Consider the following 25,989-nt stretch of genomic DNA (forward strand, 5'->3'; position numbering starts at 1 on the left):
AAATTAATGTTAATGTATGCTGAAATGCAGATTGTTTATAAATCCTGTTTTAAGTGAATTATTTTGTAACAGATGTAACCACACAGCAAAATCTCCAGTCTTGAATTAACTCTTACAGTGTTCATTTGTGTTCAACAGGACTTTGTTGTTAATCACTCACTGGGGATTTTGCTGTGTGAGTTTCAGTGTTTCTTTTCATTTACTAACATGTTCACACACAAAAGAATTAGCATCATTGAGAAACCTTAACCCCTTAAAATCCCAGGCTTATTACATGCTATGGCTGATTATTCAGTAACTTTAGGGATTTCAAAGCAAACTGGTCAAGCTATTTTAACATTATAGAAGTGTGATATAAAACTTTGGGCCTGCTGGTGGGCCATGACCATCTTGTGGTTCAAAGTAAAAGTTTCGGACTGGTGTATCTGTTTACTCCACAGTCAGCCTCCTGCAGTCATTAATGCGCTAAAGCTTTACTTCAGCTTAGTTCTATTCTGGGCTAGAGCTGTGTAGCCTCACAGATTACACATTACACATTCTCCTCTTTGCTCCATAACAGTCTCTTTAAATCATAAGCTCCGCCCTTAATTGGGTCTGAACTAAATGAATGTTAAAAGACATGCAATTACAGCGAGGTTGAATAAATCAAGCCTTGTAAAAGATTGTCATTATCATTCTGTATATAATCACTGTCATGGTTCTTTGCATGGCAATTTTCTATTCTTTTTTTCTTACTGGTAAGTGTTATTTAACTAGCTTTATTGCACCTCTGTCTACAGTCTCACCTTTGCTATGCTTCCCCCTCTCGCAGGATCACTGTGGATTCTGACAGTTCCTAGAAGAGGACACATTCAGTAGCACCGCCATTCTATTGTAATTAATGTAAGTATGTGAGTATACACAGTTCTTTCTTTAACCCATATACACACACATATGACAGATGTTCCTCTGACATCATTACAGTTTGGTTTGTAAGATGACTGTAACGAACAGGTGCATTTATTATTTATTATTATATCCATGGTTTTCTTCAATTCTCAACAGCAGTTGCCATGACGTCACAACAGTTCCTCTAGAATGGGCTAAACCTCCGTGTAACGCTTTTCACCGAGAGTAGTTACGATGCCATCTAACTATCCCAAAAGCACAGGAACGTTATGTGCTGTCAGAGGGTGTCACAACAGCTATCGAAAGCTTAAAACGATGTTGGAAAATGAATGCTACGAACACAAAGGCAAGCACAGATCAGAATGTCAGTGTCTGAGGCCGTTTACGTTGCACAAGATGCCGAAGGAAGACGAGTCCAAAAGGGCATGGCTAGCAGCTCTGAATTTAAAAAATCCCCCCCGAAATATTCATGTTTGCTTCTTCCATTTTGTGGACAAAAAACCAACTGCTGACAATCTGTATTCTGAACTTTGGCTGGGATATGATCGCCAAGCTAAAAAGAAGAGACGAAGACTTTACCGTCCAGACCCAGGTAACATATCAGTAATAACTAGCACATAAGTGTCATGTTTTTAGCCCCTTATTCCTGAGGCTTATAATTCAGTACATAATTAACTACTACGAATTATTCAGTCACTAGTGTAAAACTAGTATGCAAGTTATTATTAAAAGTAGTTATTCAAAAATGTATACTTGCAGTTATAGGTTCTGAATGATAAGCCTCAAGACTAATTTAATTATAAGCTTTTAATAAAAAATAAAATTCTACTTGAAATCATAGAGCTGTACATCACCAATTAAGAACTTATTTCTTTATTTCTTATTTCTTATTTCTTCTCTGCTGAATTTGATGAAGAAAGTCAAGTAGCCGATCAGTGAAATATCCTGAATGATCAGCTACATTACAGTCATCAGGAGGATCACCCCAGAGCAATCCTAAATGATTTAGTCTCTGTTGGAACTAAGCGGGAGGACCCCATTTTGGAGGAACACAGTTACACCTCAAAAAACAAATGACAAGGTGACAATAGACCAGTCAATGCAGTGCAATCTCCAGAAACCGATCTTGGCAAGTGATCTGAATTCGAATTTGTATACTGGACTGCCACTCCACACATTTTAAACTCTCGTAACTGTGCTGAGGCCATATGCCAATGATTATTTTAAGACGGAAATTGAACATCAAATTTTGATCACATTAATGAAGCTGAAATTAAATCTGTTATTGGAAGATCTAGCAATATGATTTAGTATGTCTGTTAGTCAAGTGAGTAAAATAATATCTTTTTGGATTGATGTAATGGCTCAAGTGCTGAAGGATCTGATAACATGGCTCCCTAGAGAGACTATCAGAGCCACAATACCAGAAGCATTCAAATGCAGCTACCCCAATGTCACCTGCATTCTAGACTGCGGCAAAAGTGAAATTCAAAAACCAAAGAATCTGGATTCAAGGTCTGAATCATACAGCAACTACTATTCCCGAAATACCATGAAATATTTAGTTGCAGTTGCACCATGTGGTCTTGTAATGTTTATTTCAGCAGCATATGGAGGACGCTGTAGCGATAAGTTCATCACCTGTGACTCAGGGATCCTTGATTACCTCAGACCAGGGGATGAAGTGATGGTGGATCGTGGATTTATGATAAGAGACCTGCTGTTTGAGAGAAAGGTGAACCTGGTAATTCCTTACCTTACCACCAAAGGAGCACAGCTGACAGAGGTGAAGGTGACACGCAGTCGCAGGATTGCTAACGTATGGATACATGTAGAACGTGCAATTAGGAGGCTAAAAGTGTATAAGGTGTTGTCACAAACCTTTCCAATTAGTCTTACACCAAAAGCAGACAAGATCCTGAGAATATGTGCAGCTCTAGTTAATCTGCACGGTGACCTTATCCGTGACACTGTCGAGTGACTGCAACATTTTTATGCATTGTCTTTATTGCAGCATTTTACAATTCTGTCTTTCAACAGTTAACATCTGGATGGTCTAACTCCAACACAGTTTGATGATTTACTGAGTTGGGTGTGTATAAGCAGGGACATGACCACACTGTGCTGGACATCTGCCCTTTAGGACCAAAGCACCCCTGGATAACTGTACTTAGAAGTAATTTGTAAATAGATCCCAAGGTACATAGAAATGAATTGATTTAAATTGTGTGAGTATGAACATGTGCATACACACAGCGGTAAATACGTACAGGGAACTGGATTACAATAGTATGAATGTGGAAATGTTTGTAGACTATAAATAACGTCTACATAGAAATGAATTGTTTATAACTATGAACATGTAAATGTACAGATACAGCTATTCGTATTTTATAACTTAAAGTATAACTTCAAACCTGCCAGTGAAAAACTGTCATTATTAAACACAATACTGTTATCTCTTGCTACCTGAAATGTTTTCAGTATTCAGTTTTTAGTAGGGTTCCGAAGTGTGATTTCTCACACTCTTTAAACCTTAGTGACAATTTGCAATATCTGTCACACAGTCTGAGTTGACTTGCAAGGACCTCATCCACTACTCTTGGAGGCATTGTAGAAAAGTAGAAAGCCTTGAGATGAGTAACCTGCTGTGTGACATACTCCTCATTGTATGGAACATTAATCAGCAGATTCTCGTTTGGAGTCCAGACCAGCAATTTTGACATTCTTAGATCAATACAAAACATGCCAAGCATGTGGCACAGGGCACATGCCAAGCATGTGGCACAGGGCACTTGATTTTAAGAAGTTCAGAGTTATTTATTATGCCATCGGGACTTCCTGACATCCATGGCTCTTCTAGACTGACTCTTATGCTTGAGAGGGACACCTGCAAGTCTTGCTGAACTAAAGTGTTTCGTGCCATTGGCTCCTTTTCAATGTCATAGGTTGTGGCTGCATTGCCTCGAAAAGTGGGGAATAGATGCTCACATAAGAATTTGTCAGGATTTGTAGCTGTTTGTACTGGGACACGTTTGGCTGCACTAGCAGTGATCCTTATCTGCCTTGCACTATGCCAGACATCCGACAAACTTTGATTCTGTGTTTCAATCTCCAATTCAGCTGCTGTGGCATTATCAATTTTGACGTACGTATTATAAAATGCTTTACATTTACCGCATGACAGTGCATCACTGTGTTGCTGATGAGCCTGTAGTAGAAGACTGCTATCTCCACCAGCTAGCTTGTCTCCTTGTTTTGATGGGGTGGCATTGTAGCACTTTTCTAAAAGACAGTTCTTTAGACAAAAGAGTGGTTTAGTTTGTGTAGAATCGACAAACTCCCTGAAATCACTGTGTGACCCATAACATGCTGTGGCTGTGAGCCTTTCACCCTCTTCAGTTGCATATACTTCATACACATCATCTGCCCTGTGATGCCTGAAGTTGATCTGATTTAGTCTTTTCTGCTCAAGGTTTCTCTTGGTCCCTGCATTCCATCTGTCATGCTTCTAGCCACGGCATTCTGCACTTTAGCAAAATATCAAAATCAGCACAATGTACTAAGTTAATGACCTCACAGGAAATTGACAACTGTAGTCATATAAAATTTACACAGTTCAGTATTACTAAACCTGTGTGCTCTGATTACATGCATGAAATACAAGAGCCAGTGGACAATGCTGCCATATTTAGAGCTATTTTTTGACTTGCTTTGTTGATGTTTAAACAAACTTACACTGATTTACACTGAGTTGCCAGTTTTATCAGATAGGTGCACTTTATTGGTTTACAACTACAGACTGTAGCCCATAGGTTGCTGCACAATTTGTCAGCCCCCCTCTACTCCACCCATTAATAGAAGTAGGACCACCACTGACCAGATATTCCATATTCAACAATGGAAACCACAATAGGACCAACGTATTATTTGGGTGGTGGACCACAGCAGTGACAGTGATATGGTAGCAATCTGTTAATGTCTATAACTCTGGTAAGAGTGTTTTGTGCACAGTGGTGTTTATGGATTTTTTTTAACATCTGTGTGTCACTGCTTGGTAGAGAATAGTTCACAGAGTCTGATAGGCTTGTACCAGCACCACACACACTAACATGCTGCTATCATATGAGTGTCACTGTTATACTTAGAATGGTCCACCATCCAAATAATATACACTGTGGTGGTCCTATTGTGGTTCCTTTCCATTGTTCAATGAGCTAGAGGGGGACTGATGAATTGTGCAACACCAGATGCAGTCTGTAAACCTAAAATGCGCAACTACCTAAAAAGGCCAATGATCTTAGGTACAAAGATAAAACATAATAAATGCATAAGAGATACACTCTAATAAAAAGAGCGAATAAAGAATGCATACCTAATGGCATTTTAGTCTGCCTACGAAATACTTTGCTGCTGCAGTGCCAAACTAATAAACCATTACGGCTACTGTGGCAGATAACCAATTTTAATGTTTCTCAGAGTAAATGCATCTTAACTAGCTATGTATTCTAGTTTCATTTAAAATCCCTAACCTACCTTCCACAAAACAGCAGCGACGTGGCTACAAGATCTGCCCGGACCAGCGATGCAAGACCATCCTGCTGTCTCTACTACACCGTTGTTTTGAACCATAACCCATGCTGAGTAGTTAGGTTTCCCGACAGACTGGCCTGGCTGTACCTCAGCTTTGAGAAATGTGAACTGTTCGCGATTGTAACACAGAACCAGTTACCACAGAATTTTATTGCTGTGTAGACAATTATAAGCTTCTGTGCTTTTATAATTTCTCAGATCTTCACCGTCTACACCTTCAGAAGAAAACAAAGTAGTTGATAATGTCAACATACGTGACATCTGGCCAGAGTTTCACATCGTCAACCCAGACTCGGGATGGGTTCAGTGGATGAGGAACAGACTGGGTGACACCATTTACAGTTCTTGTTAAACATTCTTGTCCATGATGCCATCACGACACAACTGCCATCTTCTTGTATCCAAAAGGCGAAACCTAGCTAGCTATATAGTTTAATAACTGGCTAATGATACATCTCTTTAGCCTTGAAGCTAATGCGTATGCTATCAGTTGTCAACAACAAACGCATACTGGAAGCCGTGCCCATTCTCAATCCAAAGACGCGCAAAGCGTAGTGGTAAATGTTGTTGTCTAGGAAAACCGTGGATAGAACTGCATGTTTGTGTGTGATGGATAAATGTGACGATGTCACAGTGGCTCTCAGAATACTGAGATACTGATCAGGATACTGATGTACCACTGCAGACTGTTCACACTACCTTCATACTTGCAGGAGAGAATAACTGTCTCACCTTCAAGAGCATGAAGCAGTGTTCTGTTCAGTGATGCTATTGACTGTGCAGAAGAGTCTCCTGTGAAAATCCATCACAGAAATATCACATCAGTGCTGGAAATAACAGATGTGTCCTTTAAACCTTAAATTTCATTGACTTCAAAAAACCAAAAGTATAAGAGTACATAAAAGTATATAAGAGAAAATGTTTTGGTCTATGGGACCTACAATAAAATATACACTATTTATTACTGGTACTTACTTTACACTGATATAAAGAGAGCCAGAGAGCACAGAAACTTCATGGTGATGCTAGTGTACAGATAATGAGGAGATATGACTCTGTTTTTTGATCATGTAAAGGCTCCTCCTACAGCTGTCAGTCTGTCTGTTAGGACGGAAGAACACAGACAGAAATCTCATTTCCTTTCTACAGCCATGTTCCACTTTTACTACTAATCATTATTGTGTTCAAATGTCTCAACCTGTGAGTTAGATCATTTGAATACATGAAGTGATCACTTAGACTTTCAATTTCTGCCTCTGGTTCTAAAAGGTGCGTTTGTGGGCATGATGCAGTAAATAAACCTATGCAAGAAAATGATAATGATAACTAGAAAATGGAGAAAACCTGAGTTCATGTATCTATAAGTCTGGTAGAGGTGTTATGTTGTATGATGCTATGGAGTGTGTTTTCATAGTACACTCTGTTTTGTCAGGGCAACATTTCAAGATGCCAGTAAATCTGAACCTCACTGCTAATCAGGTGTTCAATAGATGAAATCCAAGGCTGCTCATATGATGAAGAATTCAAGCTTAATGGACTGACTTTGCACTGACTAGTGGGAACAAGTCCAAGCAAACTAAACACCAATTCCCTCATAGCTCCACCTTGCCGGTGTATAGTCTGAGACTGTAATGATGAGCAATTTCTGTTAGTCATCTTGCAACCCTTGATCAATGGTAACATTCTGACCACAGAGCCACTTGTGGGTGGATCAGGCTCAAGCAGTGACACAGATGTGTGTAAAAACCCCAGAAACACTGCTGTGCCTGATACACTCATACCAGTGCCACACACACTACCATGTCAGTGTCACTGCTGTGTTGAGAATGATCCACCACCCAGATCATATCTGGTCAGCATTGGTCCATTGATTGATGCAACCACTATGGACTGTGTGTAGAAAGCAGTGAAGAATACTGTTCTTTTAGACAACTTCATAAACATTATGAAAGTATGACAAAATAATGTGTGGCGTTTATGAAGACTATAGAGGAGTTACAAAATACTGACAAACACTGTTTGTTGTCTGTTTTCATTTGATGGTGTTTATCTAAAATCAGCACATCAATTAATATTTGAGCAATGTTTATTGACTCTCAGTGTGCAACTGACTTAGGAAGCATTTGCCTTTTTTGTATAATTTGGCTAATATATATACAAAACTTTATCCTTTGTCAGCTAATAATAAGTATACACTTAACTATATACTTTCATAACTCAGTGTTTGCAACCCTGTTACTTAGTAGGACTTAGTATTCCTTTTCAAATGTTTGGAAAACATACTGTCCCAACAAATTACACTAAAGACAATATTTCACTATGTTGAGCAGATATCTGATTTTTTATAAGTGGAAACAGCAATAAGTTCACTAAGTTCAAGTTAAGAAATGTTCAGACTTATATTAACCCCTTAAAATCTCAGGCTTATTACATACTAAAACTTATTATTCTGTAACTTTGGGGACTTCAATGCAAAGTGGTTGAGCTATTATTAGGTTATAGAAGTGTGTAATAAAATTTTGTGACTGTCAGTGGGCCCTGGCCATTTAAGCACATCCAAGCACAACTGATAATACAAAGCATAAAGCATTATGTAGCACTTTTTATGATTGTTTGCACTGCGGAGTGAATTAGTATTTGACCAAGGGCATAATGGTTATCAGTAGCAGGGCTCTGTTATGTGATCAGGTCTCTCTGTGTATAGATACTCTACACTGAGTTAAGTAAACTCTGAACTTTGTGCTTTTCTACATTAATGACTGTAACTGTCGGTGTTGCTGTAAATATAATTGAACATAATTTAATTCCTCTATTTTTATATACATGTATTTTATTATTGCTCCTGAAAACACAGTTGATAACACTGTATGCTGTAATCAGTCTCTCTTAACAGAACTGCCTGTGTGTTTCTTTGCCGAGCTGAACAGCTGCCCATCCTTGGCTAACTTAACTGGCAAGCAAGCTAAATGTATAAGCTAACATCACTCTTGTAAGCAGTGGCGTGGTGTGGTTTTGCAAAGTGGGAGGGCAGTGCCATTATTTATCAAGTTAAGTGTGACACGTCAACAGAATCCAGACGCTCACGGAGAAAAAGGGCTAAAGTTGTTTTAATAGAGTTAGGCAAAGGTTTGGTCAAAAAACAGGCCTGGGTCAAATCCAAAAGACAAAGGCAAAACACAACGATGATAATATCACCGTGTGGACAAACACCAAGGGGCTAGGCAAAAGGGTAAGTCAAAAAAACAGGCAGAAAGGTCAAAACCAGTGATCAAAATGACAAGCAAAAGTACAAAAAGGGGATAGGCAAAAAGGCAGAGTCAAGTAAACGAAGCAAAGGTCATATACATGGCAAACTATAGATCATACAAAAACGCTCAGCAAGTTCGAAACAAAACAATACCTCGCACTGAACCTCACTAAGCCCAGGCTTATAAACTATGCTGCCTAGATCATATGACATAAGACACAGGTGTAAACAGTTAGTACTCTGGGGAGCGCGAGCGCTGATAGGAGCGCGATAGTCCGTCCGAAGTCATGTGATTCCCCACGGTACTGTGAGTAATGGAGTCCGTTAAGGTTTCCGAGTCAGAAGGAAGTTGTTTAGTCACATGATCTTCCTGAGGGTTTTGGGAAATGAAGTCCATAGCGTCTCGTGATGCTGGTGAATGTGTGACATTAAGAGCAAACAATGCTTCTCACATGGGTAAAAACAAAAATCACAGGCAATTAAGTGTTTAATTACAAACCACAATACACCAATAAAACACAAACACACACAGCACACCAAACATGGTAACATGTTTCCAAGAACACAAAACATGTAATATAATTTAATGTTATTGTGGTGGATTTGAGTATTTAGTAAATATACAGTACCAGTACCAATTATTAGCACCCCTGGTGAAGATGAGTAGAAAGGGTTATAAAAATTCCTTTGGTGAATTAGCCTAATTTCACACTGAAATATAAAGATAAAAAAAATGTGATAAAAAAAGATAAAAAAAAAAAAATCTCATCAAGAACTATGGTGTCTCAGGTTGTTGTTAAGGTCTTCTTACGGTATTCTAGGTTGTTACTAAGGTGTTGTAAGGTACCTTGCTATGGTATCTCTGGTGGTGTGTATGTGTTTGTACATTGTATGAGGGTGTTTATTATTAATAATAATAATAATAATAATAATACTAGTAGTAGTAATAATAATAGTGTTTGTGTGTTTTCAGTGCTTTACTTTGTAACAACTATGTAATTACTGTGTAATTATTGTGCGTGGGTGTATAACAACTGACTAATTACTGTGCATCAGTCTGCGTGTTTGTACGTCTGTATGTAATGTTTAAGGTGGTCAGTGGGAGAGATGTCCATCGTGACATCATTTAGGGCAGTTGTTTTTAACATTCCACCATTCATTTTCTTTGGGGAAAAAATGTGGATGATTACTGCATAAAATCTAAGTCTGATCTGTCTAAAAATAAGTGCATGATTCCCATATATGATGAAAGTTTGCATCAAGGCTGGAAATTTTGACATAATTTGAGCATAGAATAATACTAAGAAAATTAAGAAGAACAGAAAGTTGGCTTTGTCAATTTAATAAGGGACATCAGGACAAACTTACAAAAAAGCTCTAAAAGAAACAGCTCAGCTTCTGGATCATCAGTGGAGCTGTTCTTGTGCTGGAGTTGAGTTTGGAGTGAAATCTCTCTGAACTCTGGAGCTGCATTCTCTTCTCCATGTGAATATTTCAATTAACTATATTTTGGAGAGTTAAGTCTTTTTCTCTCTCTCTTTCAAAACTACAGTATCTGACATTAACAGTAGAGTAGTACTTTATTGATGGTTGACTATACATACCACACAAGAGGTATTTATACAGTCTTCAGAAATGTTCTTCTGGTGATGCAGTTCATCATGCAAAACTCTTAAACAGCATTTTCAAAAGAGCTGCTCTCTGTCTGTCAAATGGCAATTTTAGCATGACTGAGCTTTACTTTACATCATATGACATTTAAACTTACATCATAGTCAACATTTAGAATAAAATATTTGTGATACAAAATTAATATTAAGAGCTAAGGCAACTCTGTATACAGTTTAACTACTTTTCATTATTCTTTGCAGGTGTTCCCACATAGTCTTATCTTTATTGGCTGTTCCTGTGTAATGTCAGTTGTGGTTTGAATTATAAAAGTTCAAAGCAGATAGTCTGATGCTGTTTTTGTACGGCCTCTAAAAGACTTTGTAACACTGTGTCTTTCCAGAGAGCACAGTAGTATAACGCTGTATCTGCTAGATTTAGATTTTTAACAGTGAGCTTAGTGGAGGATTTGGATGTAACAGACTCAAATCGAGGATCAGGTGAATGCCCTAAATGACTCCAAGACCGAGCACCTTTATACAGTAAATACTGTAGTGCTCTATTAGGATACTGTCTGTACCAGTAGAGATAAACATATTCACTGCTTGAATCATATGAGCAGCTCAGTTTTACAGTCTGTTCCTCCTTCACGATGGCATTGAATTCATCTGGTTCAATTCGGTCACCAAGTCCAGCTGGTAATAGAAATTGACATTTCTTATGATAATAGAAATAGACATTTCATATGATAACACAGATAATATATATATATATATATATATATATATATATATATATATATATATATATATATATATATATATATATATATATATATATTTTATAATATTTTTTTTTCGTACCTGATGCTATGATGAGAATCAGCAGCAGTGCTCTCTCCATGCTGAACATCACCAGTTCTCTTTCTGTCTCTCTACAGTTCATAAATGATAAATTCAGGAAGTGCTTCTACAGCATGAGGAGCAAATGCTGCTGATGTTCACTCTTCTGCTCACTAACCTTCTCACTCTTATTTTTCATAACAATCACTTCCTTGTTCTGGCATTATTATTATTATTATTATTATTATTATTATTATTATTATTATTATTTGTGGCAATGTTTCCTATTATAGACAACATTCCCCTCACCAATTAAATTTAGATTTAATTGGATTTTCTGTTATTAAAAAAATGATTTCTATCATACAACAAACAATACAATACTGTAATAAGCACAATACAATTACAACCCCATTTCCAAAAAAGTTGGGATGCTGTGCAAAATGCAAATAAAAACAAAATGCAATGATGTGCAAATCATTTAAACCTTTTATTTCATTGAGAATAGTACAAAGACAACAAATCAAATGTTGAAACTGAGAAATTTTATTGTTTTTTGAAAAATATTTGCCCATTTTGAATTTGATGCCAGCAACAAGTTCCAAAAAAGTTGGGATGGTGGCAACAAAAGTCTGGGAAAGTTGTGTAGTGCTATAAAAACACCTGGTGGTTAATTGGCAACAGGTCAGTAACATGATTGAGTATAAAAAAGCATCTCAGAGAGGCTGAGTCTTTCAGAAGTAAAGATGGGGAGGGGTTCAGTACTCTGTGAAAGACTGCATGATCAAATAGTGCAACAATTGAAGAATAAAGTTTCTCAACATAAAATAGCAAAGAACTTCTACTTTTCATCATCTATGGTACATACTAACATCAAAAGATTCAAAGAATCTGGAGAAATCTCTGTATGTAAGGTCCAAAAACCAGTATTTGCTGGCCATGATCTTTGGGCCTTCAGGCGGCACTGCATTAAAAACGTACATAATTCTCTAGTGGAAATCACTGCATGAGCTCAGAAACACTTCTGAAAACCACTGACTGTGAAAACAGTTAATCGCTGCATCCACAAATGCAAGTTAAAACTCTAAAATTCAAAAAAGAAAGCAAATATAAACAGGATCCAGAAATGCTGCCACCTTCTCTGGGCCCAAGCTCATCTAAAATGGACTGAGGGGAAGTGGAAAAGTGTCCTGTGGTCCGATGAATCAATATTTGAAACACTTTTTGGAAATCATGGATGCTGTGTCCTTTGGGCTAAAGACCACTCTGCTTGTTATCAGTGCACAGTTCAAAAGTCAGTATTCATGATGGTATAGGGGTGTATTAGTGCATTTGGCATGGGTTATGTGCACATCTGAGAAGGCACCGTTAAGTTACGCTTACAGAGTATTGTTAAAAGAAGGGGTGATAAAACACAGTGGTAAACATGCCCCGTCCCAACTTTTTTGGAACGTGTTGTTGGCATCAAATTCAAAATGTGCATATATTTTTCATTTAATACATTAAAATTTTTCAGTTTCAACATTTGATTTGTTGTCTTTGTAGTATTTTCCTTTAAAAATATGGTTTACATGATTGTGTATCATTGCATACTATTTTTGTTTACATTCTACACAGTGTCCCAACTTTTTTGGAAATGGGTTGTAGTATTTCACTTATATTTTTTTTTAACAAAGATAAAATATAAACATATCAGCTACTTTTTGTCAGCTCTTTGTGTGCGGGATTGAATGCTGAATGTGTTTATTGTTGAGAATTTCATGTTTGTGTATGATGGTTGAATGTGATGATGTCATAGTGTCTCTCAGAACACAGTAGTATACAGAAGAGTCACAATCACATTTTCCCTTATTATTTGTAAATGATTGAAATAGAAAATGTATGTATGTGAATTTTTGAGCTGATGTTAGAATGATACTATCCATCTTATGCTTCTTTCAGCTTTCAGATATACAAATGCAATATGCAAAAGACAGATCACCCTACATCGTAAGGTTTACAGCTGACACATGAAAAGTCTCTAACTCCACAATAATCTTAATAACCATCAGCTCTGATTCACTCTTTAAGGAGTGATTTTGTAAATTTGTTGGGAGACGGAAAAAAATCTAATAAATAATCATGTAATGTGCACTCTTACAATATATGAATTAAAATGTAACACTATTTGCATTGTGGTTTGGATGTTACTTTGATCTCTTTGCGTTCAAAACAAACAGAAGGTGTGTGAGTTTTTGTAAAGCGTCTCAGAGACTTTGTATCACTGGGCTCCAACTCTAAGAGCACAGTAGTAGAGAGCTGTATCTGCCAGTCTTAGTTCTGTAACAGTGAGTTCAGTGGATGATCTGGATGTAGTTGATGAAAATATACATATATATACAATGTTAGTTATAGTGTTATGTTTTAGAATAATAAGCATGTTAGTACTTTATTAAACCTAAAGCTTCTGCTTATGATCTGTTGTGATTGCTTGCTAGCTAGCTAGTTAATTTAGCTATTGTGCTAAGCTAATGGGCTGCAAAACTTTGTTGTTCAGCCTTACCTGGCCCTATGTGAAAAAGTTATTGCCCTTAGCTACTAAATCAACCAGTTAACCAAATTCCATTGACTATTGAGTTCAATTTCACTATCCACACCCAGACATGATTACTGTCAGACATCACTTAAATAGAACCTGACAATAAAGACAATATTTTTTTTCTATATTTTTTTACATACCCTATTTCATATACCCTTACTTAAAGTGTTATTTCTTTAACTAAGAGGATGACATCCCCTTACATCCCTCCTTAAATGCAGCCCTATGTATTAGGCAGAATCACAATACATAAACCTACATTACAAATTTGGAAAAAAAAGAGGAAAGTTCACCAGATTTCAAATTTTCACTAAAGGCTAAAGGTATGTCCTCCAGACTTTCAACATACTAAGCTGTTTGTCCCATAATGGTAGAACAGTAACAATGTTCACATCTGTTGTCAGGCTATGGATCCAGGAATGTTCTTGCATGTACCCACTGATTAGACTCAGGAAAGATAAACAATTGTAATGGTTAAAAAAAACAATGTGAGTTTATTGTAGGCAACTAGGTGATGTATGGTATTTCAAAAGAGAATAAAATTATGAGCAGTAGGCTGAGAAAGCTGAAAGACTAAATGAAAAAGCCAAATAGCTCCCCCTCCATTGCAAGCAAGCGAGCAAGCAAGCAAGCAAAGTTTATTTATATAGCGCTTTTTACAACAGGTGTTGTCACAAAGCAGCTTTACAAAGCATTACAGAAAGAAAACCGGGTCCAAGCCCCCATGGGCAAGCCAGTGGCGACAGTGGCAAGGAAAAACTCCCTAAGAAACAGGAAGAAACCTTGAGAGGAACCAAGACTCAGAAGGGGAACCCATCCTCCTCTGGTCGACACCGGATAGTAAACATTGTTAGTACAAAAACGGGGAAAACAGGTGGAGCAAATGATTAATTTGATTAGTTTAGTTTATGCAGCAGCAGCAGCATCAGTGGGGTCAGGTTGTGAGGGTGACGTTTGCACGGCATTGTACAGCACGAAGCTCAATGGTGGTCAAGCCGGTCCAGAGGGCTGGCAGCAGTGGCACCCTATCAAGGCAGAAGAGGCAGCAGCATCAGAACGCACAGGATGGGCAGCTGTTCAACTCGGCAAAGAAAAGAAAGAAAGGAAAAACACACAGAGGGTCAGTTCTGTAATGGGTGTCAGTTCTGTAATGGGTGACTGATCACAGATTACAGTGTTAGCAAGGCAGCAGAGACTCTGGCAGGTATAGAACTGACAGGGAAAACTAATTACCAAAGGCTTGACTATACAAGTAAGTTTTTAGCCTACTTTAATAACTTTATTAATTCTAGGTACTAATAGTAAACCAGCACCTTGTGATCTAAGTAGGCGTGATGGTTCATAGTGAGAGAGAAATTCATTCAGGTACTGAGGGGTGAGTCCGTTTACAGGTTACAAGTCAGTAAGAGAATTTTATAATCAATGCGAAATTTAACAGGTAACCAGTGTAGGTTTGATAAAACTGGGCTGATATGGTCGAACTTTCGGGTTCTTGTAAGAACTCTGGCTGCAGCATTCTGTCAGCTGAAGCTTGTTAAGGCTTTTGCTGGGACATCCAGCCAGTAGGGCATTACAGTAGTCTAGCCTTGAAGTAAAAAATGCATGAACTAACTTTTCTGCATCCTGTAGAGATAAAGCATTTCTCAATTTAGCAATATTGCGGAGATGCAGGAAGGCTGTTCTAGTAATATTGGTTATATGTGCATCGAAGGACAGATCAGGGTTTATCATGACACGAAGATTTTTTACAGAAATTGTTAATTTTAAGTGTAAAATTACACAGTTTGTTTCTAGCTGCTTTTGGACCAAGAAGTAGAACCTCTGTTTTATCCGAGTTAAGAAGGAGAAAATTACTTGACATCCAGGCTTTTATGTCTTTTATACAGTCCTCAATCTTGCCAAGTTTAATTTTATCGTCCGGTTCACTTGCTAAATATAACTGAGTGTCATCAGCATAACAGTGGAAATTTATGCTGTGTTTACTGATAATGGTGCCCAGTGGTAGCAATGGTGCCCAGTGGTAGTGCAGGAGCTATCACAGGAGTCATATGAAACACTTCTTGCACAGTGTAGCTGGGTTTCCTGTCAATGTGGGCCTCAGGGCACAGTAGTAGAGTACAAAGTCTGATACTGCAGCAGAGGAGATCAACAGATCCACTCTTTTCACATTTACATCCACTTTAGCTTTCAGTCATGCATGGCTCTCATCTTTTGATCCTGGAACAATTAGCAATAAATACTCTGGTCTGGATCCAGGATACTGACGATACCACTGCAGAGTTTGGACATAACTATCATAATTGCAGGAGAGATTAACTGTCTCATCCTTAAGGGCAACCTGAGTGTTGTTTCTTCAGTGGTGATATTGACTGTGCAGAACAGTTCCCTTTAAAAATTAAAATAATACAAATAAATAAACAAATAAGTAAATAAATAATTTAAAAGTTGCATTTAGTATTTTAATTTGTAAAAGTTTTAAAAAATAGATTAAGCACACATTTCACCTACATATAAATGTGCCATGCATACCTACTATTATCAGAAACACAGTCAGAGAACTCAGAAACATCATGGTGGTTCCAGTGGTCAGATAATGAGGAGAGACTTCTAGAGTTCTACTGTTTAAGCTTGTAAAGACTCCTCCCACATTTGTCAGTGGATCTGATATAAGAACAGAGGATGCAAATCAGGAGAATAACACAGTTCTTTAATTTCACAGCTGACAAAAATAGTTTCTTTATTTTTAATAACAGTTAAAATGTCATCTTTGTTTTTTTGTTATTGTTGTTTTTAGTTTTACTCTCTGCCTTCTTTTTATTGATAGTCTGAAGTGTATGAGTTTGTAATCATGTAAGTTTAAAGCTTTATTTTCACTGAACTGCCAGCTTATTGGCTACACATACTTTCTACTTAAACTCACTAGACATTTTATTAGAAACACCTACCATTTAGGTTCACTTTGTAGGTTTACAATAATTGATTGCGGTCCATATATTGCTGCCAAGTTATCATCCTAATCTATAACTTTCTTCAATGGACAGGGACCACCACTGGATTGCTAAACAGATATCTTTTGGTTGGTGGACCATTCTCAGCACAGCAGTGGAGCTGAAGTCTACCAATCTAAATATTCAGCTAAAAAAAGTCTACCAATCTAAATATCCAGCTAGCAGTGGTCCACTGATGAAGGGCTAGAGGACGATTAACACACATAGATATAAATCAGCCCTAACTGTATCAATACTCTACAAGCTGTATCAACAAGGTAGGTGTGTCTCAGGAGATTTAAAGTCTTTGGAGTTGTTCCTCAATATATGTATATATATACTTCAGCTGTATATCTCTGTGTCAGCAAATCTAAATGATCAAGAATCTTCTTTTTTAGTAGACTGTGCAAAACACTGGATTTCTCATACATGCATTACATCTGTTCTTCAACTAAATGCAATGTAATGTGCTGCTTTTGTGTGTTGCACTGTGAGCCTGAAGATCAACATTTCATTCCAATGTACAGATTAGTGAGGAATGACAATAAAGACCACTTGACAGTGCCAACAGTGATTCTCTAGTGAATATATTTCTGTAGTCCAGTGTGGGGCCTAATCTAGGCCTGAAGCCTATCCTAATTCCACACAAAGCATGACTTAGTTTAGTTCTAATGTTAATGTGCTGTAGCTGAGTGTTCCCACAATGCCAGTTTCAGACTGTTGGAGTTTACAAATGAAAAAAGGGATACTGAAAGCTAAATAACTGCATTTATTAAGCAGAGTCAGAAATGCACTCTGGTTCTTAACAATTTCTCAGTTGCATCAAGCTCATCTGTAAAAAGCCTTGGTGTCATTATAGACCCTGTTCTGTCCTTTGACGCACATATAACCAATATTACTAGAACAGCCTTCCTGCATCTCCGCAATATTGCTAAATTGAGAAATGCATTATCTCTACAGGATGCAGAAAAGTTAGTTCATGCATTTATTACTTCAAGGCTAGACTACTGTAATGCTGGCTGGATGTCCCAACGAAAGCCTTAACAAGCTTCAGTTGGTCCAGAACGCTGCAGCCAGAGTCCTTACAAGAACCAGAAAGTTCGACCATATCAGCCCAGTTTTATCAGCCTTACACTGGTTGCCAGTTAAATTTCGGATTGATTCTAAAATTCTCTTACTGACTTATAAAGCTCTAAACGGACTCGCCCCTCTGTACCTGAATGAACTTCTCTCTATGAACCATCACGCCTACTTAGATCACAAGGTGCTGGTTTACTATTAGTACCCAGAATTAATAAAGTTACGTCAGGGGGGAGAGCTTTCTCATACAAAGCCCCCCGGCTTTGGAATAGTCTTCCTGTTAATGTTCGGGACTCAGACACAGCCTCAGTGTTTAAGTCTAAGCTAAAAACGTACTTGTATAGTCAAGCCTTTGGTAATTAGTTTTCCCCATTACACCCATTACAGAACTGACTCTCTGTGTGTTTTCCTCTCTGTGTGTTTTTCCTTTCTTTTCTTTGCCGAGTTGAACAAGCTGCCCATCCTGTGCGTTCTGATGCTGCTGCCTTTTCTGCCTTGATCAGGTGCCACTGCAACATTGAGCCTCCTGCTGTACAACGCCGTGCAAACCTCACCCTCACAACCTGATACTACTGCTGTTGCTACATGAACTAATCAAAATGATTCACTTGAACCAATCAATCATTTAAACTAATTCAAATTAATCAATCACCCATTGCAGAACTGACTCTGTGTGTTTTTCCTTTCTTTCCTTTGCCGAGTTGAACAGCTGCCCATCCTGTGCGTCTGATGCTGCTGCCTCTTCTGCCTTGATCGGGTGCCACTGCTCGCCGTGCAAACCTCACCCTCACAACCTGACCCCACTGATGCTGCTGCTGATGCCGCTGCTGCTGCATGAACTAAACTATTCAAATTAATTGTTTCCTTCACCTTTACCCTGTTTTTGTACTATAATACTTTATACTAACAATGTCTACTATCCGGTGTCGACCAGAGGAGGATGGGTTCGCCTTCTGAGTCTTGGTTCCTCTCAAGGTTTCTTCCTGTTTCTCTTAGGGAGTTTTTCCTTGCCACTGTCACCACTGGCTTGCTCATGGGGGTTTGGACCCGGATTTCTTTTTGTAATGCTCATTTCCTTGTAAAGCTGCTTTGTGACAACACCTGTTGTAAAAAGCGCTATATAAATAAACTTTACTTACTTACTTACTTACTTCTGGTATGTACCACAGTAAAGTTGTAAAGTTTGGAAAGGCAGGGTCAGATTTTTGTAGCCACCATCATTAAAATGAAGCATGATTTTCTTCTTTTTTTTGTCATTGGGTACGGATAAAACAGGTGGATAAGGGTGGCCATGATGTTGCAGCATGCAGGTGCAGACAAGAACAGTAGATTTTAATGGTGCAATTTTGGTCTTTGTTTTATTAATTTATTTTTTAGATACTGTAGTTAGTAGAGAATCTTTTTTGCGCATGTGTAGCCTCACTACACAGCAACATGTCCAGATCTGGAATGCTGATGATTCCACATCACTCCACAGTTTTTGGACATTGTTCTTACATCATGATCGCACACCACGCACACTAAACACACCACACACACACACACACACACACTCAAAACACCACTTTACTTTGTTTCCTATTTGTTCCAGCAGCAGGTGTTAGCAGTGTTGTTATCTGGGTTTGTGGTTCACTGATATCATGGTGTAGTAAGGAAATAACTTTTTGTACAGCCTCTCAGGGACTTTGTATCACTGGGTCTACTCTAAGAGCACAGTAGTAGAGTGCAGAGTCTGTGAGCTTTAGTCCACTGATACGAAGTTCAGTAGATGTATCAGTTGTTGTTGTTTTAAGTCGAGGGTCACTGGGGGTACTCTGGTCCCAGCTGCGTGATTTTGCTCCTTTATACAGTAAATACTCTGGAGCTTCATTAACACGCTGTCTGTACCAGTAAAGCCAAATGTAAGTACTGCTTGACTCGTATGAGCATTTCAGAATAACAATGTCTGCTTCTTTTCTAACAATGTTGGCATCTTCCTCCATCGGACCAATTGAATCTGCAAAAACACCTGAATTAAGAAGAAAAAAGTATATATTGAATAACACACTGAAACATCATATTGAATCATTAGTAACTACAGGTCAAGCTAATGTACATTAACTATTATTTTACCTGAAGCTGCAATGAGATAAAGTGTTATACATCTCTCCATGTGCAGTTTGATGCGTCTTTGAGCCATTCTGGAGCGCAGTGGTCTCTGTGTATGAAGATGGTCTCTGTGTTTAGCTCTTTACATTTACAATTAGACTCCCACCCAGGAAGTGCTTGTGCTGGAGTATTACATCATGTAACTGGCTGCTGTTGGGTTTAAGATTGTGCTGAATAATTATGGAGTAGACTACAGGACCTTGTAGTATCACTATTATTTCTTCCATGGAAAGATGGGATAGCTATCAGTTTTGTTGTTGCTATGTTTGAATCTCTCAGATCAACACATGCAAAATCAATTTCCTCCTGAATGGACCACAATGATCTGAAATGTCCACAGAGACCAAGTGTTGATCATGTCAGTCTTAAAGAGTCATTCAGACAAACAGCCTAACACTGGGATCAGACTGGATGGAAATGTTCTAAAAGTGCTTTTTACATGTGTGTTTTGGCAGGATGGACACAGCTGACCCAGGGTTGATGGTCTGTTCCACTGGCATACAGCCTCACTGTGAGGTCTGAATAATCTCACAGAATACAGTAAACTCACTTTCCTGGCAAGTGAAGGACCCCCACTTAAAGTAAGTCAATCTCATGCAATGAGAAAGGCTGAGACTACTGAGGTGAGTTTAACATGATGGTATTTTTTTATTGTAAATGTAATTTTTTGTGACTGAATGTTTGAATTTAGAGAGACTAGCTTGTTGTACTGATTCTTAAACACTCAAATGTTCTTTTCTCTTTTCTTTTTTTTTCTTTTTCCCCAGCTGCAGGTGTTACCACAAATGTTATCAGTGATTGTTCTTCACTGATAACAAAGTGTGATAAAGAAATAACTTTGATCTTCTGTGGTTTGAGGAGCTTCATATACGCCTGTGAGTTTTTGTACAGCCTCTCAGGGACTTTGTATCACTGGGCCTACTCTAAGAGCACAGTAGTAGAGCGCAGTGTCTGTGAGCTTTAGGCCACTGATAGTAAGTTCAGTAGATGTATCAGTTGTTTTTGCCTCGAGTCGAGTGTCAGCAGGAGTGCTCTTGTAGCTGCTATATGACTTTGCGCCTCTGTACAGTAAATACTGTGGTGCTCTGTTAGAGCGCTGTCTGAACCAGTAAAGCAAAATGTCATTGCTGGTTGACTCGTAAGAACATTTCAAAGTAACAATGTCTGTTTCTTTACTGATAATGTTGCCATCTTCCTCCCTCGGTCCAATTGTATCTGCAAATACACCTGAATTATGAAAAAAGAGTAAATGTGTAATTCTGAAGTTTTTAAAAAGGCAGAGACACTGAAATACATGGACATCAATTAGCAGTTCATTACCTGATGCTACAGTGATAATCAGTGGTATGTATCTCCTCATGTGCAGTAAGTTGTATAGTTGAGGCATTTTGGAACAGAGCTGTGTGAAGTCTGTCTGTATAATAGTGGTGATATATGTGCTGAACTCACATAAGGAAGTAAGTCAGGAAGTGCTTGTGTTGCAGCATAACAGCACAGATCTTCACTCTTCAAGTGAAAAAAGAAACAATGAAATTGCTTTTCCAATTTGACTATTCTCTTAAAATAGTGACTGCAGTCAACAGATTCACTTCCATCTGACGTTTTTGTATGAGGGGTGAACTTGTTGCTACCACAGTGGACATCAAAGTGCAGTAATACACAGCAGAGTCAGAAACATGCAGATTCTGGATTGTCAGTGGAACTAAACTGGAATTGGAATATAAAGTTGCACTAAATCTGTCTTTAAACTCCAGTCCAGTGTGTCTTTGTCCAAAGGTTAAATTCATCAGAACAAACTGAGGAGATGCTTTACTCTGTTGTTTGTACCAGAAGAGATACGGTGACTGATCAGCAGTGCTGTACTTGCAGTTTAAAACTGCTGCATCTCCTTCAGTAGCAGTCATTAATTCTGTAGATTGTTCAACAGAGTCTCGTCCCCTGCAGACTGAAAAAATAAGAAATAATGACAATAGCAAAAGAATGACTTTGAAAGTAATGCTTTTTTCCCCATGTAATTTTAATGCAAATAACAACCTCTTACCAGAATACAGTGCACTTGACAGAACTGCTATTTTCACCAGATGATCCATTGTTAAGAACAGTCTCAGTATTTTTACTCTTAAACTCTCTGCTATTGTTTCTTATCTGAACTGAAATAAACAGAAGCTCAGCCTCTGAGCAGATTCTCAGCTGTGCTCACATCATGCTCACATCACTGCTGCCCTCTTGTGTTCGATCAGCACAATTTGTATATAAACTATGCAGTGTCAGTATTGTACTATATGGTAGTGTTTACTGCCTAAAAGAGGTCATCTTGATTCATCGTCATAATACAAATTAAGAAGTCACATTCACTGCATGAAGAGCCAGGCAAGTGGTCTTATCACTATAATGATGAGACAATGATGAAGACTAATATTAAACAGAATAATGTATTTCATTCAAAATCAATAGTTCTGCTTCATTTGTTTCTTTTAAGATCTTTAGTCAATGTGTGATTAAATAATACTAAAACTCTTCTTCTCAGCAATATCAGTTACAGAGGTCCTTCATGTCTTACTAGAATCTCACCTGTAGACAAGAAAGTTTCAGAGATTAAAGTTTGTGAATGGCATTTGTGAGTCTGAATGTCATATTCACAGCAGCTTTCACAGCACAGTATTACACTACAGAGACATGGAGGTTCTGGATCATCAGTGATAATAAGCTTGTTGAAAAATCATAATGTGCTTTAAATCTGTTCCTTCTAAAACCACATTTATTATGTCCTTCACTAACATGGAGTCTGTTCAGGATGAGCTTAAAAGCATCATTGCTGGATGATTAGGATGATCAGTTCTTACCAAGAAACTTACCAAGAAAGGAGGTCATTTAATTTGAAATAGTTTCCAGTAAAATACAGACCAAAATCATTTCCCTTTTCAGGGATGTTTTCATTCTGACACTGTGGGAATGTAGAAGTTTTCTGGAGAGGAACTGAGATGAAGTAACATTATAGAGCTGCCACCTTGTGGTGGATGACTTATGTCCACATTTTCTATATACAGTCATGACACTTTGTATTCATTTGAGATACGTTGTTTGATAAACAACACTATGTTCTTAGCATCTTCTTCTTCTGTGTAAAGCATTCAAGGGTTTATTATTGTAGCCACACAGTCTGTAGACTATATGTAATTTGAGTTGAGCTGACAGATCTACACAGGTTTTTGTACAGTGTAGCTGGGTTTCCTGTCACTGTGGGCTGCAGGGCACAGTAGTAGAGTGCAGAGTCTGATACTTCAGCAGACGAGATCATCAGATCCAGACGCTTTATATTCTCATGAACTTCAGTAGATAAACGAGGATGAGGAGGATCTGCAGTCTGATTTTGGCCTGATTCCATCACTAAAACAAGGAACTCAAATGCAGCACTGGTATTTTGCCGATACCACTGTAGATTGTTCATAGACACTTTGTATTCATAATTACAGGAGAGTCTAACAGTTTGCTTCTCTTTACCACTGACAGCAGAAGATGTAGGAGTAATACTGTCTTGAATGCTGGAACCTGAAAATGATTTTCATATTGATTCACAAATTACATATTTGTAATATTTGAGAACAACTGAAATCCTGTTTTCATGAAAACACCTCAAAAACTTTGAAGTATCATTTGACATACATATATAATGTTTAAAGGTATAAAGAGTAAATGACACTTGTTGATCCTACCTGTGAGTGCTGTAAAAAACAGAAGTGAATGGAGAAACATTGTGCTCTACTTTCCTTTCCTGGAAACTGCACTGTAGTATTCTTTTAGTTTACCCTCAACTACTCCAGCCTGACATTTTTAACCAATCAAAATGCAGTATGCTCTGCTGTAGAGAGTGCAGACAACCTATTACACTGTGAAGAGGCAAGAGGTAAATATATGTGTTTAAGGCTTTGAGTCATATTCACAATAATCATAATTCAGTTCAATTTTGTCTCACATTTATGTTTTATGACAAAATAGAACAGCAAATATCAGCATGACAAAACTGAAATACTTATTAACATGACATCTATAATATGTGTTGTTTTCATTGTGCAAAAATATAGTCTAAAATGTGGCTTTCTGTCTCTACTTGACAATTGACTTAAGGTAAATTGGACTTTGTATTTGGTTTCACCCCAACTCTCCTCTACTGTGTACATCATCTTAAATATTAAAGTAGCTAAACACTCCCTGAATGTATTTATATATATTTTTTAATGCAAAAAAGTATATCAATACAGCCCTGTCATAAACACCTGTTTATTGCTGTTAATGTACTGTGGATTATTGTTGATCCATATTTTCATGGAGTACAGTGGTGGAAGATCTAATATTTTATTATTTTATAATGATGATCTGAATAATTGTACCCCATTGAATGGTTATATCTCACATTTTAGACAAATAAGAACTTCCTTTAAACCTGTGCCACTCAGTCACACTCTCTTTGTGTTTATCAATGTGCAGTTAAAGAACTCATGTAAAAATATTCTGATCTAGTCAACAAATCTTTCATGCCATCTCACAGCACATCTGAGCCACATAATCAACACTGAATGCCAGTATGTTCTATGATTCCCTCAATCTGTTGATCCTTTTTTTAAAAAAGGCTGTTTAACCGTTTGCTTGTACTGATATAAAATGCATCATCAACAGCTCAACAGCAATGCTGTAAAGTATATTATTTAAAAAGTATTTTTAAAAGACTAGTCTTGAATAAAAAAATGCTAGATTTCAAACAATTCTAAACAGCACTATGACAACACAAACCCATAAACAACATGTGAAATATGATGTCACATTCATCCTGTAATAAAATGATGTCACAACCTTCCAAGTTCTGAAATTGCATCTTTATCGGTGAAGCCAATGAGAAAAACACACTTAATGTTTAACACTTCACTACAAAAACTTCTTCACTGATAATTCCTCAGCATCTAACTGCCCTCTTCATGCTTTCCTGAGGGGGCCAAAGCTTTTAAATTGATGAACTTGCTTTTCTTATCACCACAAGTGGAAACACTACAATCAAATCTTATGTCTGTGATGTTCAAGTGAAGCAGAAGCTTGGCTTCTGTCATGACCACTGAGTTGAAGATGTTCCATGATGATATGTGATATGTTCTTAACACGCGAGTCCTCTGTGGGTGTATGGTTGAGTTTGGTATTTGCGTTGGTGAACGTTTATTACCTAAAGTATGAACATTAATATTAAGGTCTTAGGCTTAATTATGAACTTAAGTGCTGTTCAGACACATGAGCACACAAGGCAGTTTGAGTAATAAGCAGGTGTCTCATTTGTCCACAGTTCAGACTTGGAAATGAAGGGGATGCATACTTCGAGGTGTACACTGACCACAGAGCAAATCTCACTGAAGTAAACAGGCTCTTTCCAGGTTCTGTAACACAGTTCTCTACAGGGAGAACTAAATAACTCAGACAGGCTGTTTAAGGACACAATGTTGGTCAATGTTGGACTTATTTTCAAGTGGAAATAAAACAATATAATTACAGTCTAAAATAAGTAGACCAGATGTCTAGGTGTCAATCACCACAGGGAGAGTTCCTCTGATACAGCCATCCACACACACACACACACACACACACACACACACACACACACACAGAGAGAGAGAGAGAGTTGTATGAGTTGATTTTTGTAGAAAAACATAAGAGCTCTTGCTTCAACTCTGCTTACAAAGTCAAACAGATTTTCACTGTCTCTCTCTCTCTCTCTCTCTCTCTCTCTCTCTCTCTCTCTCTCTCTCTTTCTCTCTCTCTCAACCAATAACTTCATATTAAACACAGCAATATTAACTATGTACTGTTTTTTACAACATCATTTCACACTAACAAACATTCCTATTTTATTTAGTCTGCTTTCGCTCAATGACTGCTGGGATAGGCTCCAGCCTGTGACCCAGAAGGATACTCGGTTTAGAATGTGTGTGTGTGTGTCTGTATTTATTTAGTCTTATATTTACGTGGTTTTACTAAAAC

At 37.8% G+C, this 25,989-nt stretch overlaps 1 protein-coding gene and 1 gene segment (V, D, J or C); one reads left to right on the top strand and one right to left on the bottom strand.

The window, feature by feature from the left end:
- Nucleotides 1-1,429: 1,429 nt before the first annotated feature.
- Nucleotides 1,430-2,869, top strand: si:dkey-56d12.4 (uncharacterized protein LOC799220 homolog). The gene is given in 2 exon segments (XM_036595952.1): nt 1,430-1,480; nt 2,117-2,869. Coding segments are annotated over 2 exon segments (804 nt in total).
- A 17,261-nt stretch (nt 2,870-20,130) lies between these two features.
- Nucleotides 20,131-21,374, bottom strand: LOC118825361. The segment is given in 3 exon segments: nt 20,131-20,277; nt 20,894-21,198; nt 21,292-21,374. Coding segments are annotated over 3 exon segments (519 nt in total).
- Between the last annotated feature and the right edge of the window lie 4,615 nt (nt 21,375-25,989).

The sequence above is a fragment of the Colossoma macropomum genome, unplaced genomic scaffold (genome assembly GCF_904425465.1).
Source record: "Colossoma macropomum unplaced genomic scaffold, Colossoma_macropomum, whole genome shotgun sequence".
Taxonomy (NCBI): Eukaryota; Metazoa; Chordata; class Actinopteri; order Characiformes; family Serrasalmidae; genus Colossoma; species Colossoma macropomum.